The 16,639-nt window shown below is 37.1% G+C and overlaps 1 protein-coding gene across 7 annotated transcripts in view; it reads right to left on the bottom strand.

Moving 5' to 3' along the window:
* The window catches only part of LOC148997267 (NACHT, LRR and PYD domains-containing protein 3-like), a 133,946-nt gene extending 122,950 nt beyond the window's left edge, over positions 1-10,996 (bottom strand). For 4 of the 7 annotated variants that reach the window (XM_089118821.1, XM_089118841.1, XM_089118846.1 and 1 more), the window contains exons 1-2: positions 10,900-10,994; positions 10,403-10,498 (exon numbers count right to left, since the gene is read on the bottom strand). In XM_089118821.1, coding sequence (XP_088974947.1) covers positions 10,403-10,452 — 50 coding nt within the window. In that variant the 5' untranslated portion in view covers positions 10,453-10,498; positions 10,900-10,994. Of the gene's footprint in view, positions 1-10,402; positions 10,499-10,899 lie in introns of all 7 variants that reach the window. The other 3 variants (XM_089118815.1, XM_089118824.1, XM_089118817.1) reach the window with 2 other exon arrangements.
* Between the last annotated feature and the right edge of the window lie 5,643 nt (positions 10,997-16,639).

Raw genomic sequence — 16,639 nt, 5'->3', positions numbered from 1 at the left:
CAGGAAAGCTCAAATAAAAACAACAAACCATTCTCAAACATTGCTCATTCTTTTTATAGAACACAAAATTTGTGAAATGTCCTCACACAAATAGGCATAGCTTATCTCTCAGCAAACTAACAAATAAAATAAAAATAAAAACACAAGGGCACAAATTTTGATAGATAACAGTTAGGTCTTTAATCTACGTAGTTATTAATTTAGTTGCTAAAATGCTGCCTAACAAGAGATACTTTATTTATTGTTGTTTATTTAAATTTATTTGAACATCTCCGTTTAATGTATTAAATATTTGACTCATTTCAATCCGCTCCACTGTGGTGATATTTAACCTCCTCTTTAGTTGGGGCTCAGCGCTGTCAGCGGTGTTTTCTGTTGCAGCAAGAATGTCACTCCAGTGCTTTCTTTGTTTTAAGTTTGGCCTCCAGTAGCTCTGTACTTTTACACTTACGTCCACTCACAGACATAATTTAAAAAGGCTAAAATAAGTAAATTTCGATTTACTAGGTGGCATGACGATGGATAAGTGGTTTGAGGAACAATTTGGAGAGACTTCTACAAATACGAACCATCATGCTGAAGTGCTGAAATGTAACACATTCGAGAAGACTAATGAATTAATTTTGAGCCAATAAAAATGAACGTAACTTTTCAAGAAACTAATGAAAATATAAATTGAAACTGAATAAAATATCTTTGAAACTGAAAAAGAATGAAGCGCACACAATTTTTTTGTCTTTGTTTTTAATACATTACATGTTTTGCTAACTATTCCTCATATTTCGTTTACTGATCTACACTTACAAATGCGCTTCCAGAGTTTTCATTTATAGTATTCTCATTGGCTACTGAGTTTTTGATTGACAGCTTCTTGACCTGGAAGTGAAGACGTCAGTGAGTGTTGTGTTTACACGTGTGGATGTAAGCATCTGTAAGCGCAGCTTTCTATTTCATTTAGGTGATATTACGTTTATATCTATATTTATTTACTGCTACTCTATATTGTTGAGATGATTTCTTATAGAAGGAATAGTACAGACAAATGATATAATTTGTCATCGTCGATATCAGAATACTGGATAGCATAGGCTACTCGTGGTAAGTCTGATTGTTTATTTTATTTTTATGTTTTATTAATTAATACTAAACTAATACTAATTATAATACAGTTCTTGCTTTTTCAGGTGGAGAGGCATATAAGAGCTCAGTGAGAGCCCATAACATTATACAGCAGTGTTGTCTTGACTTAATTAGTAAGTTAGCCCAATCATTACATGTCTTGTTTATCTAACGTTACATACGGTTACAGTCTTCGATTAGATCATATTTGCTTCAATTAGATCATATTTCCCCCCTGCCACCCCAAACAACATTGTGCTAGAGTACTGTACAGTATCTGTACTGTAGCCTACAGTACAAAATATACTGTATCAGACAATGACCGATGCCATTGGACCAGAGCCCTGTCAATCACTGCCCGGTTCAACTTTGGCAATGTAAAGCCAATTGCTGATTAATTTGTGATGCAGAGTTTTTAAAAGAAGAGAGAGAGTACTTGACCATTTTCCACATCTCTATTCATAATATGTAAACACTCATTTGTTTTGAAGTATAACCCTGGGCACAATATTTATTCTGCAAAAGGCAACAAAATGCTTTTTCTGTATCCATATTTGAGTAATAATTATGTATAAAAATAAAAATAAAAAAAAACCTTTTGGAGAAAAATGTTGCATTTTTAATATATAAAATATAATATAATATATATATATCCAAATGCAAAACCTAATACATGCAAGTAATTATGACTGAAAAAATCCAGCAACTAGGGAGTAGACGCTACACAGCCATGGATAAATGTTTATTGGGCTATAGAGCCATCTACTGGTTGCACAATAGTATTACAGATGATAAATGGTGTGTGAGTCATGGTTACTGGTTAGTAAATGGTTACTGCATGTGGGAGTTCAAAGCAGTTTGTATTGTTAGATTATAATACATTTCCTTTCTCATTTTCCAGGGATTTGAGCAACTTTTCCATAAACGAAATTCTGATGCTGACACAGAGGATGGAGTGATAATACCAGAGATCAGCTGTCTCCATCAGACAATAATGTTACTTTGTTCAGACATATCACCTTTAAATGACTGGGATCCTTATCTTCAGACACCTGTTGTATTTTATTTTAATATTATAAAATAGCAAATATTTTAATTTCTTTGGAGCTCTAGATTAAAACAAACACAGTACACAAGAGGTTGCAGTTTATTCTTATTAGTCTCTGCTGATCATGGATTAGCCTTGTTACAACCCTGGCTCTAGGGATGCAACATAAAGGACACAAAGACAGAAATCTGCCAATCAAAAATAAAGTTTATTTTAATATTAAAAGAAAGAAAAAAGGACTGTAGGAACAAAACACTGCAGCAGCAAGAGGATCTTCCAGCAAGAGCATGCGTCCTAGATTTAAGTAGCTCCCGTCAGGTGACACCAATTAGCCAGTTGATTGCAGGTGATCTACTAGGGAAAATGCAGTGACATCCAGATTATAACACTCACACATAACACTTCCACCCTTAAAACATTGCTACAGGATAACCTATAGTGAAGTCAATAAATACATGGAGAAAACACCTACGACCTTGACAGAGCATCCGCCAAAACATTATCCTTCCCACGAATATGGCGGACTGCAAGATCATATCCCTGCAAAAACAGGTTTCATCGCATTAAACGTTGGTTAGTGTTTCTCATACTGTGCAGGAACACTAGGGGATTATGATCAGTGTACATGATTAGTGACACACTGGATGAAACATACACATCAAAATGTTTCAGAGCAAGAATAAGGGCCAAAGCTTCCTTTTCTATTGTAGAATAGTGCTTCTGATGAATATCAAATTTCCTTGAAAAATAGCACACAGGATGCTCAACTCCCACTGAATCATCTTGGAGAAGAACCGCACCCACACCAAAATCACTAGCATCCACAGCTAGCTTGAAAGGTCTATCAAAAACAGGGGCGGCAAGAATAGGAGAACTGATCAACAATGCCTTCAGATTGTCAAAGGCCATCTGACATAACTCATTCCAAACAAAAGGAACCTTGGGACTCAGCAGGTTAGTTAAAGGTGTAGCAACAGTGGCAAAATTTTTGCAAAAACTCCTGTAGTATCCTGCCATACCCAGAAAACGTTTTAGTTCCCGCCGAGATGAAGGTACAGCAAAGTTCACAATTGCCTCTACTTTTGCTCCAACTGGAGATACATGACCATGGCCAATAACTTTGCCTAAATAAGTTACTGTGGCCTGCCCAAACTCACACTTGGAGAGGTTTAATGTCAAATTTGCAGCCTTTAACCGTTTGAACACCTCCCCAAGCTGGGCCAAATGCTGAGACCAGGTAGCACTATAGATAACCAAATCATTAAGGTAAGCCTCACATCCTGCAACTCCTTCCAACACCTTATTCACCAGACGCTGGAAAGTGGCAGGTGCATTTCGCATTCCAAATGCCATAACATTATAATGGCAGAAGTTATCCGGCGTCACAAAAGCAGAGATCTCACGGGCTCTCTGGCTGAGTGGAACCTGCCAATAGCCTTTTGTTACGACCCGTAAGGTCTGTGTGTGTGTTGGGGTGGTTGTGGGTGTGTTCTTTTTCGCCTGCAGGGGAATACCCGTGTCCAGAGCCTGACGTCATGGGAAATCCCGCAGCTGGAACTGATCCGCGGAAATTAGGGAGACGAATAAAGGGAGCCAGTGAAGCGCTCTCACACTCGCTCTCACTCATTTCCTTGGTGGCCCGCATCCCTCCGGTGTGAACTACTGCGTGAATTACTGCATGAACTACTGTGTGAACGGCTACGTGGACAACTGTGTGAACTACTGCGTGAGCTGCTGTGTGAGTTTATGGTGCGGACAACGGCGGGACGTGATCCGCCAGGTGCTTGGTCTTCAATCCACTTCACACCGTGCGTCCGGTTACCTTGGTGAAGCAGCTGGAAGTCGGCGGGGTGAGCGGCCGGCGGTGGGGTTTTCCCGAGTGTGCTGTAACGCGGTGGAGAGCCGTGGGGACTGTTTGTTGTGTTGCATACCTCATTTTTGAATGCTATATTACAGTTTTTCTCAATTGCTTAAACACTATAACCAGGCTTTTGAACTAAAATTTCAAAACCATAATGCCATTTATCAAAAAGCACACCCATTTCCCTAAACTATAAACACTATTCCCTGTTTTGACACATGAATCAGAATTGTTGAACAATCACTGCAAAACTCTACACACAAATCTCTTAATTTCTCATTGCCTAGACCATGTGGTCATTTAGAAAGCACTAGCATTCAATATTGTTCACTCAAGTCAGCATAGTTTCAGCTCACTTAGCACACAATTACCCAGATGAAAACACTGAGAGTCACAATTTAACACACATCAATCAGAACTTTCAAGATGCCTAAAAGTGCCAGAGTCAGTTCATCTGAGTTTTGGAACAATGGATCCACAAAGAAATGAAGGAAGAGGACGTGGAGGGAGCGGAAGAGGATATGGTGAAGGAGGAGGAAGAGGAGGACGTGGTGAAGGAGGAGGAAGAGGATATGGTGAAGGAGGAGGAAGACGAGGAAGAGGAGGATGTGGTGAAGGAGGAGGAAGAAGAGGAAGAGGAGGACGTGGTGAAGGAGGAGGAAGAGGACATGGTGAAGGAGGAGGAAGAGGATATGGTGAAGAGGAAGAGGAGGATGTGGTGAAGGAGGAGGAAGAGGATATGGTGAAGGAGGAGGAAGAAGAGGAAGAGGAGGACGTGGTGAAGGAGGAGGAAGAGGACATGGTGAAGGAGGGAGAGGAGGAGGAAGAGGGGGACGTGGTGAAGGATGAGGTAGAAGAGATGGTGGTGAAGCAGGAGGAGAAAAGCAGTCTCAGATGAAATTAGAGCCACTTGAGGTGATCATGTCCTTGTCCATGGCATGACTATGAGGGAGGCTGGACAATGAGTACAGCCTAATTTGAGTCACTTCACCTTCGCCTCCATCATCAGAAATTTCAGGGAGAAAAACAGGAAAACAGGGGTGAGTCAGGCAAAAGGATTTTACCTCTGCTGCCGGGCTAGGGCTAATATAGCCTGTGATGTGGATGTGATTGGCTTGACCCAGACCAAAGGCAGGAGGCTGAGGTGGAATAATCTTTTTTTTTTTTTTTTTTTTTTTTTTGTGGTACTGTGTAGTACATGAATGAATAAAAATGTGCCAATGTATCCATTGGTTGTGTCTTTTGTCATGTGAAAAAGTTTGTGAGGAGGGGAACCACAAGTAACATAACTTACCAGTTTTGGAAATGTTGTTTTGAATTTATTGGACCAGTGTGTTAGACTATGTTGTAGTGTGTGTTATTTTGAGGGCTTGTGTGTCCTGTCTGAGGGCAAAGTTTATTTTTTCAGCAAGAGTGAATGGTTTTGAATGTAGAGTTTCATTTTGACCTGAAAATAGGTTGTTTGGGAAACTGGGTGAGACGTTATGGATTTGTGTTTACTGTTTTGAGAATAAGAGGCATAGTTTCAAGAAATGTGTTTAAGCAATCGAGAAAAACTGTAATGGATTTATGACACACCTCCTGTCTTTTAGATGGGAGTTTATTTCCTTCTTGTTTGAAATAAATACGTGAATCTGACACATGTTTTGGGTCATCCTTGGTTTTCCCACCTGGAATAAATATTTATTTTGTTCGTCCTATCCCTAGACATACCAGGGACGTAACAAGAGTGGGGGCTCGTCCGAGATATGTTATTTCTGGAGCACCAGGATGCTTAATTCATGTTTCAGGTTGGATGTATTGCTGTTTATGGTAATGTAATGATTGATGTTAATCCCGAGTAAAATATCTTGACTGCTTCCTCAGCTTAGTGCAGGGTAGTGTCCAGCTGGGCTTGAGAAGCCTTTCCATCGGGCACTAGTTTATTATTTTTCCTTTGTTATTTTTGGAGGCGAATCCTGGGCGGAGACTGCGTTCTCCAAAGGGGGCTGGCGTTTCAGGGTTTCGACCGCTGATGTACTGCCTGTAAGTCGCCTCGAGCCCGGCAAGCCTCTGAAGATAGATAGGTAAGTTTTGGTGAGGCAGGTGCTGAGAAAGTTTGTTCTGTGGAGGGAAGTTGTGAGTTTGTAAACAGGGATCAATGTTAAACATTGGGTTTATTTTATTCAGCGTGGTGATATTGTGTGTATCTTGTGTTGTGGTCATGGCCACGTTTGACTTAAATGTTTTTGTGTCCCATCCAGATTTGAACCAGTTGGATAAGTGCAAGAAAACTGAGCTCCACGCCATTGCAAACCATTACGGTATTTCTGTGTCCACTTCTCTAGTAAAATCTGAATTAAAATCTCTAGTTTTAGATGGACTCGTTAAAAAAGGGGTTATCATAATGCTGGTGCCTATGGGTGGTTCTGGGCCAGAACTGAAAGAAGGGGGGGAGCCACTTGAAGATGGAACTCCTGCTGGCCGGCAGGCAATACCGACAAGGAAGCCTATAACAATACCGCAGTTTTTGCCATTCTCAGTTGAGTCATCTCCTGGCTCTAAGCAGGATAGCCGATTAAAAGTCCGTTTGTTGCGGCTTCAGATGGAGAAGGAAGAAAAAGAGAGAGATTTCGAACTCCACAGGGAGCTGGAACTTAGGAAACTAGAGGCAGATACAGCTTTTAAAATGAGACAATTGGAGTTGCAAACCACAGCAGACGCTGCTCGTCCTGTGCCCGCTGCTGATAAAACATCTCCTCAGTCGGCCGGTGATTATGATGTGAGTAAATATATTTCACTGGTGCCTGTGTTTCGTGAGGCTGAAGTGGAGACCTATTTTGGGGCATTTGAGCGTGTTAAAAGATCCAACTTTGAAACAAAGGATGCAGAACCAACCTGATCAATACAATCATCTAGCCGTGGAAGAGGATAGGAATCGGGCTTAGTGACAGCATTTACCTTGCGAAAATCGGTACAAAACTGAAACGAACCATCATGCTTCTCAACTAGTAAACATGGTGAACTCCAAGCACTAAAAGTCGGTTCAGCTATGTTATGCCTTAACATATACTCTACCTCTTTGCGCAAAAGCTGGCGTTTTACAGGGTTTACCCTATACGGATGCTGCTTAATGGGGTTGGCTTGGCTTACCTCAATGTCATGCTCTAACACATTGGTACAAGATGGAACATCAGAAAACAAGGCCGAATATTGACCAACTAACTGAATAATATCAGTGCGCTCAGAAAGATTTAGATATGACAGATGAATGTCTAAATCAGCCAGAAGTTTAGAATTTGGCAATCTACTCTGATACATCTCAGAAACAACACTTCCTTGTCCCATCTCAATATGCGGAACATTCAGTACAGCCAAGACCTTGACCTCTGTAGGCGCAGTTTGGTTACGGTCAAAGTAAGGCTTAAGTAAATTCACATGGCACATTTAGTTGCACAAACAGGAAAAATTTCTGGAAATGCCAACTCAAGTTCATCTGGACAATCTGACTTGAGGACAGTAGATGTTACTTCAGGGACAGCTAGCACTTTCCCACCAGCTAAATCATTCCCTAGAATAAAGGACACACCATCTATGGGAATCTGGGAACAAAGTGCAACCACAACATTCCCAGAGATTAAATCTGATTGGAGATTAATGCTATGTAAATGCATAGACAGAAATCCTCTACCAAAACCTTTAACAATTACCACTGAACCTTGAGCTGACTTCCTACCAACAGCCTTGAGCTGACAGCCTACCAACAGCATATGAATGGGATAGTTCACACAAAAATAAAATTCTCACTTATTTTACTCACCCTCATGCTGTCCCAGATGCATTTTACTTTCTTTCTACAGATAAATACGAATTAAGATTTTAAGGAAAGTAATCCATCTCTGCAAGCCCTAAAGATGCTTTAAAAACCACACACAGTGACCGTGATGTCCATGCGACCTCAGTGGATGAATCAATACCTTCTGAAGTGAAACAATAGGATAAAAAAAATACTAATAATGTAAGCTGTTTTAACTATTAAAAATAACTTCCGACCAACTGCCATAAATGGGTACAATCCACTTGTGTTATTTGGACTCACAGAGATAAATTATTTCATTAAAAATCTTTGTGATTATACATTTTATTATGTATATTATGAGAATACTGTGGATTACATGTATAGTATGCAGTTAATGTTATGTGGATTCTGGTCTTTCCTGTCATAACTGCATCCAAGACTTTCACTTTGGTACTTGTGTATATGCTGTAGTGACAATAAAGAATGAATACATTTATTAGATTTTTTATTTAAATTCATTTAACTGATTTTATAAGTCATAATTGAACCTGTTGATGATTGTTCAAATATATTTACCATTTTAAATGTTAGAAAATAATATTAACGAAAGGAAATAAATAAAATTATCAGCATGATTAAAAAAATGCCAACAAAAATATTCTTTGTGTGAAATATGTAATGAAATGCCCTTCGAGGTCTGTATCATCTGACAACAACCCACGATTGTAATTTTCATATAGTTTAAATTCCTCCACTTAAGTGATCATACATGATCATTTGATGATGTAAATGCATATGGGAACAATGAGAAATTTGATGGCCATGGTTGCCAACCTTGATTACCTGGTTGAAGTGAAACTTTCTTGACTGCTGAATATATCACACACGTATAGGCTATTCTCTTTATATTGTAATAGCACAACCTAATCAGAGCCTAACATGCAAATGAATCATCAAGAATAAACAAATATTCTCCTAAAACATTGGACACAATATTTTAAGTAGTCATATACAGTTGGCCTACTTTGATGTACAATTACAGCTGAATAGACTGATCTCTTGTGAACCTAAAAGCTTCTGTTGACAAAGTAACCGCAGCAGAAGGTAAATACAGATAAAATTAAAAAACAAACATAACTTAATATCACTAAAATTAAATAGAAAGCTGCGCTTACAGATGCTTACATCCACACGTGTAAACACAACTGACGTCTTCACTTCCAGGTCAAGAAGCTGTCAATCAAAAGCTCAGTAGCCAATGAGAATACACTGCTACTAGCCCCGCCCCCACAAGAGATTTGTGTCAGAACAGCGAACGCAAACTCAGGGAGTGTAAACGAAAACATCAGAAGCGTAAACGAAAACTTCAGAAGCGTAAATGAAAACTCTGGAAGCGCATTTGTAAGTGTAGATCGGTAAACGAAATATGAGGAATAGTTAGCAAAACATGTAGTGTATTAAAAACAAAGTCAAAAAAATTGTGTGCGGTTCATTCTTTTTCAGTTTCAAAGATATTTTATTCAGTTTCAATTTATATTTTCATTAGTTTCTTGAAAAGTTACGTTCATTTTTATTGGCTCAAAATTAATTCCATAGAAGACTCGTAATGAAAAAAAATGCCGTGCAGCAAACCCAATGGGCAGTGAAATGCTTCGGTGACTGGTGTGGTGACAGGTGTGTTGGGATTAAGCGCATCGGACAGTTTTATGGTGCTGAAATCTTTAGTAGAAATCGGTGTGTGTTTCGTCACAACCCTCTCTTCTCATTGTCTTTACGACTCCAACGAAAACATTATTGGATGATGAGGTGAATTCGCTGTATCTCATTAGACACCAGGACAAACTCAAAAGTGTGTTGAGTTCCGTCTTGGTGATTTGTTTAAAATATGCTGCAACCCTTTTCACTACACCAGTCACCGAAGCATTTCACTGCCCATTGGGTTGATATGTGTGGTTGCTAAGGGTGTTGCTAAGGGCGCAGTGATAAATAGAACCGTTGGGTGAAGCGGTCATACGCCTTATTCACGGCAGCGCCATCTTTGATTTTTAATGAGAATGAAAGCGAGGCTGTGAGGGATAGACTTGCATCTCTTCAATGGCCTGTACTGTTATTTAATGTGTTTTCGGATTGTTCTGCTCATGAAACACTGGAAAAATATCTTTCAAAGAAATGTCAGTTGACAAAAAAAACTCCCGACAATGTAAGCTGTGGAAAATTGTAAGTAATCTAGGAGCTCTTCAGCTTTTTACAGCGGATGCCATTGGAAACACGGTAAGTCTATCCCTCACAGCCTCACTTTCATACCTGTCATGGTGCTGCTCTGAATAAGGTCTATAGCCGTGTTTTATCGTGAATAAAGTACAGCTCTTGGCCAATCAGAATCAAGGATTGGAACTAACCGTTTTATAATTCATCTTAAAGCACTTTGAAGCCTTTATGATCTTATTTGTTTAATATTTCATGTTAATTTCAAAACAAAAATACATGCAAAAATAGGCAAAAACATATATATATTTCAGTAAACTTGTGCAGGGGGTCAAAAACTGATATTTTTCTGTGATGTGACACAATATTTAACAGTGTTAGTTGAAAGTACCTGCGTCCTGGAGAGAAATCTCCATCTCTGGATGCTTGTGAATCAGCCATGATGAAGATCAGGAGAATCTGATGAGTTTGATCTCCTCCACTGACTCTGATGAAGAATCATTCACACACAATATTAAATAAATAAATTAAACGACCTTCATAATTTAGCTGAACATGTCTGGAGTGTGTGAGGAAAGGGATCGTGTAACTTCGTTAACTCACGCCCATTGGGCCTTTACACACACACACACACGCACGCACGCACGCACGCACACAAGTCGTCCGTTGGATTTAGAATTCATGGAAAATAACGGACACCGGAAACGCTGAACATGTTCGGGTGAAAGAAAACAAACCCCGACCCGCATCGACAGACTCTTTGGCCTATGAATGTTTACACATATAAACTTCTGAAGAATCACAAACATTACGAAACACAAAAGAAACTTTGGAGTGAAAGAAAACCTTTAAAGATTTTACATCAAACAAACAATCACGAACACTCACCTTGATCAAACTTTTACAAGATACAGGATCTCAAATCCTCCAGCTTTAACATCATAAAACTAAGTAAATTAATTCTTAAGCGTTGATAAACACTTGATGCTCTGTTTTTTCGTGTCGTGTTGTATTTTTCCAGCTCAAAATGGCGACAGGAAAACCAACTTTCACTTCTACTTCTTCTTTTTTTCTTCGTCATTTTCTTTGCTTTATTTTTTTTATTATTATTAATGCAATGTTAATAAACAGAACAAGTCAAGACATACAAGTAGTAAACAAAACAAGGAGACATTATGATACCAAATACATTAAGAAAGGAGATATGAAAAGAAATAACATTATTTTACATTAGTCTTAAAGAAAAAAAAATAGAGAAGGAAAGAGAGATGAGGGCATACAAGAAAAAAAACATTAAGGAAGAATATTTAACATGGTACAAATTCTGGATGTTTTCATTGCTTTATTATTGAGAGATGTTGAAATTGTATTTAAATACATCTTCAATTCTTCTTTGAAGCTAAAGTGGGGTTTACTGTTCATATATTTAGCTTTATTGATATGAAATTTTCCAATATATAAAAGAAGGTTTATACAAAAACATGCATTAATTAAATTTTTCTCTTTGACATAGAATCCAAAAAGAATGTGTTTATATGATAAAGAAAAATTACAAAAAACCTTTTGGACAATGAGAGTGTTAAAATTGTCCCAGAAAGACCGAGTGAAAAAAACATTCCCAAAACAAATGATCAACAGTTTCAGAGGAGGTTTCGCAAAAAGAGCAGGAAGTATCAATATCATTTCTAAATTTCTTTAAAAAGTATTTAAGTGGATAAAATCTTTGAATAATTTTATAGGAAATTTCTTTAACTTTATTTGTTAGAAAGAATTTCTGAGGAAGTGACCAAACATAAGACCAATTAATATCATCAAAAATGTTATTCCAATAAGATAAGGAGGAAGGAATTGAAGTAACAGGTTCCAAAAATAATGACCTAATTTTATAATTAGATTTATGCTTTAAAAAACAAATAGAACCAACCACAGTAGATTCAGGGCTAGGGGGGATTAACAGAGGTCACTGTAGCACTATTATTGTTTCTAAACAGCATACAGATTTCCAAAGAGATGGCCTTGAAAACTATATTAAATTCTTTACTAGATACTGGGAATGGGTATCTTCAAAATCAGGATAATTAAATAAATTACCGTCACTATCAAATAATTGGTTTACGAACATCACTCCATTATTGAACCAGTTTTCAAGAATTAAAGATTTCCTCTTATAAAGAATATTACAGTTGTTCCAAATTAAAAAATTGTGTGGCAAGAAATTGTGCTTGTAAATAAGTTTCCAAGCCATAAGCACCTGCTGATGATAATTGGAGAGTTTGACAGGAAGTTTATTAATTGAATAATTGCACATTAACAAAAAGTGTATACCTCCTAATTGAGAAAAAATATATCTTGGGATTATACTCCAAATAGAAGATTGATTATGAAGAAAATGTTTAAGCCAATTAATTTTTAAGGTATTGTTAAGAGAATCAAAATCAATGAAATTTAAGCCTTTATTATAGGAATTCAGAATAACAGATTTTCTAATATAATGAGTTTTATTTCCAAAGAAATTTGAGCAACATTACATCAATCAACTTGCAAGTAGATTTATCAACAAATAAAGATTGAGCAACGTAGGACAAGCGGGAAATCCCTTCTGCTTCAGTAAGCAGAGCTCTGCCTCTTAAAGATAGATCTCTTAACAACCAAAGGTTACATTTTTTGTGTGTTTTCTCCACAACTGAACTAAAATTCCTTTGACATCTTAGTTTAGTATCTTTTATTATTTTTATTCCTAAATAGGTGACACTTTCTTTGATGGGAACGTTTGAGATAGAGGTTACAGCACATTGTTTTATCGGGAGTAATTCGCATTTATTAATATTAAGCAAAAGGCCAGATGCATTAGAGAAAGACTGAAGAGAGGTTAAAGCAATTGGGATCTGAGAAGCATCTCTTAGAAACAATGCTGTATCATCAGCCAGTTGGCTGATAAACAATTCCGTACTAGCAATAGAAATTCCTTTCACAGGACTCTCTTTAATATGTAAATTTAAAAATTGAGTAGCTATCAGAAAAAGATATGGGGAAATGGGGCAACTTGTCTTACACCACGCTTTAAAAAGAGGTACCATTACTGAGTCGGATAGAGCTATTACTCTTACAATAAAGCATTTTAATACATTTGCAAAAAAAATTACCAAAACCCAATCTGTGTAGGGCTTGTAACATAAATTCGTGTTCTAAGCAATCAAATGCTTTATAATAGTCAAGAAAGAGGATAAAACCATCAGTAGAAATAAGGTCTGAATAATCCAACAGGTAAAAAATCAAGTGTATATTATTAGAAATATGTCTCTGATGCATAAAACTTGATTGGCACTCATCTATTATATTATTAAGAATAAGTTTTAGTCTCTTTGCTAAAACTAAGGCAATAATTTTATAATCGGTATTCAATAAAGAGATTGGGCGCCAATTTTCTAATAGAAGGGGATCATTATTGGGCTTGGGAATTAAAGTTATTAGGCCTTGACATAAAGAAGGAGGAAGCGTGGTTTTCTCAATCCTCTCTAAAAACATTTTATGTAAAAAGGGTGCAAGTTTTTGACTAAATGCTTTATAAAGCTCTGCAGATAGCCCATCAGTACCTGGGGATTTGTTACTTTTTCAATTATTAATGGAATCAAGAATTTCTGAAAGACTAATGGGAGCATCACACAAACTACAATCTTCATTATTAATTTGTTTTATGTGAGATAAGGACTCAAAAAATTCCGTGGTGGACTGCTGGCAAAATTTAGAAGAATATAATCTTCTTCTTCTTCTTCTTCTTCTTCTTCTCTTTCTATGGCGGTTGGCAACCAGCTTTTTGGTGCATTACCGCCACCATCTGGACTGGAGTGTGGATCAATGGGTCAAACTCATACTCTGCAACCTGGTCTGACTGCACTTTTTAAATTCTTTTAATTAACCCAGTCATCTTAAAAAAAGAAAACAAAAAATAAAAACAAATTTCACTAGACCCTCTTTGCATTATTTCCTGTAAGTTTAGGGTAATCCCATTCTCACCTAGTTGTGATATCAGCCTTTGCCTATAGCTTGATGGTATTTACCATTTTCCACACTGTAACTCTCACTTACTTCCCCATTTACTTTAATTTGAATTACTCTATCAGATAAGAACCCTTTTATCCACTGGAACATCTTTCCCTTAATTCCCAATCGTTTTAGTTTAATCAGCAAGCCTTCTTTCCACAACATATCGTATGCCTTTTCAGCATCGAAAAAACTACCACTACAGATTCTTTATTCACCTGAGCCTTCTTTATTATATCCTCAAGGCATACAATAGAATCCATGGTACCTCTGCCTTTCCTGAATACACTTTGATAATTTTGCATCAATCCTTTTGTTTCTATCCAATACTTAAGTCTGTCATTTATCATCCTCTCCATAGTTTTTCCCATCTGGGACGTTAACGCAATAGGTCTATAATTATTCGCTATTTGGGGATCCTTCCCAGGTTTCCTAATAGGAACAATTATAGACTCCTTCCATGCTCTAGGAATGCATATTTTGCGCAAAGCATTCACGTCTTTTACAGATTGTTTTTTTTATCTGCGTTACTTTATTCTTTTTAATCCTATTTCGTTTTTCTCTCTCTTCTCTTTAGTTAATTTATTATTTTACTGTTCATCCTTTTTTCTTCATTATTTCTGTTTTGTTTATTCTTTTAGTTCTCTAGTTATTTTTTTCATTCTTGCCTTTATTTGTCCAGTTTTGTCTTTCATTTTTCTTTCTGCAAACTCAGAGTTGCTGATAAACCATAAAGAGGACTTTGTTAGATCACATCTGTATGATATGAAATAAGTTTGTCATCATCCAATCATGTTAATAATTACATTTAGTCATTTAGCAGATGATTTTATATTAACCTTTAAGACAATCTACAAATGTGGAACAAAGCAATGTGACATAAACCTGAAAGAATCAGATCAATCATAACCATACTGTAAAAATACTGTATTGTAAACTTTATAACAGTTTAATGGTTGGTTTAACTCATTGTTCCTGCACTGATAACTTTACTTCACTTTGGACTACTTTTAATTTAATAACTGAAATGGTCAAAAGTCATTAAGAGGAAAGGACAGTTCGTGATTGAGAAATATGAATGAATAAATGGTGATGTTGTAAAGTGATCTCTTCTGCCGGCTCTCGATACGGTTCACTCGTACTGCGTCACTAGAAGCAAAACTCCTGTTTCCTCTGATCACTGAAGCCTTATAGAGTCACACAGAGAGAAACATGTTCCTTTACACAATAGTCAGTCCAGTCTCCTTCACTTATACAGCGCTTTAACAATATAGAGCCGCTTTACAGTGACAATAGGAAATTACAGTAGCAGATTGTGTTGGTTTTACAGCAGCTCTAGAATAAAGTTATTGTCCAGCTAAAGTTAGTTTTGATTGATTCACTTCCGTTGCTGAGATCATTAGTTATTGGCTGAATATGGCGGCCGCTGGCGTTGAACTGGAGTGTGTGGGCCAGTTCTTCCGGTGAACACTTCCGTGATCTGACAGCGAGAGCGGGAGACGACAGCGACGACTTCATTACCACAGAGATCATTTTTCAGCCATGAATTAAACATCTATCTCGCTTCTTAAAAACCATTCTGTGTGTTATTGTCATCTTTACATTAGCTTTGGGTTTTTACTGACTTGAAATGAAAATGAAAACGCACCAGAGATGACATTAGAACATGTAGAGTTGAATAAGGAAATATTGAACAACACTTATTCAATGATCAATATCATCAATCCACACAGCTTTTACACTCGGCTGTCGTCTCAACAGGACAAAAGGCCTCAGGTCAATTGTAGGCCTGCATTAGTGACCTCATGGACTATAACACACAGCCCTGACGCTCACTCGCAGGCTCTCTGTGTCACACTGTGGGAACTCAACATCATTCATGCATGATAGACAAAACACACACGGGACAGTCCATCACACAACCTGATGGGATATAATCTTGATCACGGCTGTTGGTGAGCGGTTGCGCTACTTTTGCAAATGTTTTGTTTATTTTAAATTGAATTTTCAAAAGTATAGAATTCAATAAAAGGTTCGTGTCCCATTTGTTTTACAAATTTGGTAAGTATAACTTGAAACAACAACAACAAAAAGGGCATCACAAACATGTTAAATTACATTTCAGACAGATAAATAATTCTAAGATTTGAAATCTATCCAAAATAAGTTCAGATAATGGGTCAGCGGTCCTTCCAGAAATATTGAAGATTCACATTAATTCTAGACAAACAAAGAAGATTAATCATAAGTAAGTTATAATGCTGTATGTTTGAAATGGTTGATATAAACACTTTTAGATTGATAGATTTATTTGGATCCAGAAAAAGAAATGTCCGTCTCAGTGGCGTCACAGACCTCCTCAGGGGCGAGGGACCAAAAAGGCCAATAAACATTGTTTTGTTTTTCTTTTTATTCTTTCTTTCCTTCTAAGAAAATATGTTGATATAATTAGAATGCAGAACACATCAAATGAAAATAGGGAAATTATGATAATATTACTAAATATGATTTACTTTACCAAACAAAACAGTGAGAATCAAGAAGGTCATTATGGGAAATTCATCTTTAGTTTTGTTGATGTTGTAAA

The sequence above is a fragment of the Pimephales promelas genome, chromosome 2 (genome assembly GCF_988280905.1).
Source record: "Pimephales promelas chromosome 2, fPimPro1.hap1.1, whole genome shotgun sequence".
Classification (NCBI taxonomy): domain Eukaryota; kingdom Metazoa; phylum Chordata; class Actinopteri; order Cypriniformes; family Leuciscidae; genus Pimephales; species Pimephales promelas.
The sequence above is the reverse complement of the archived record's forward strand: the minus strand, read 5'-3'. Positions and strand labels throughout refer to the sequence as shown.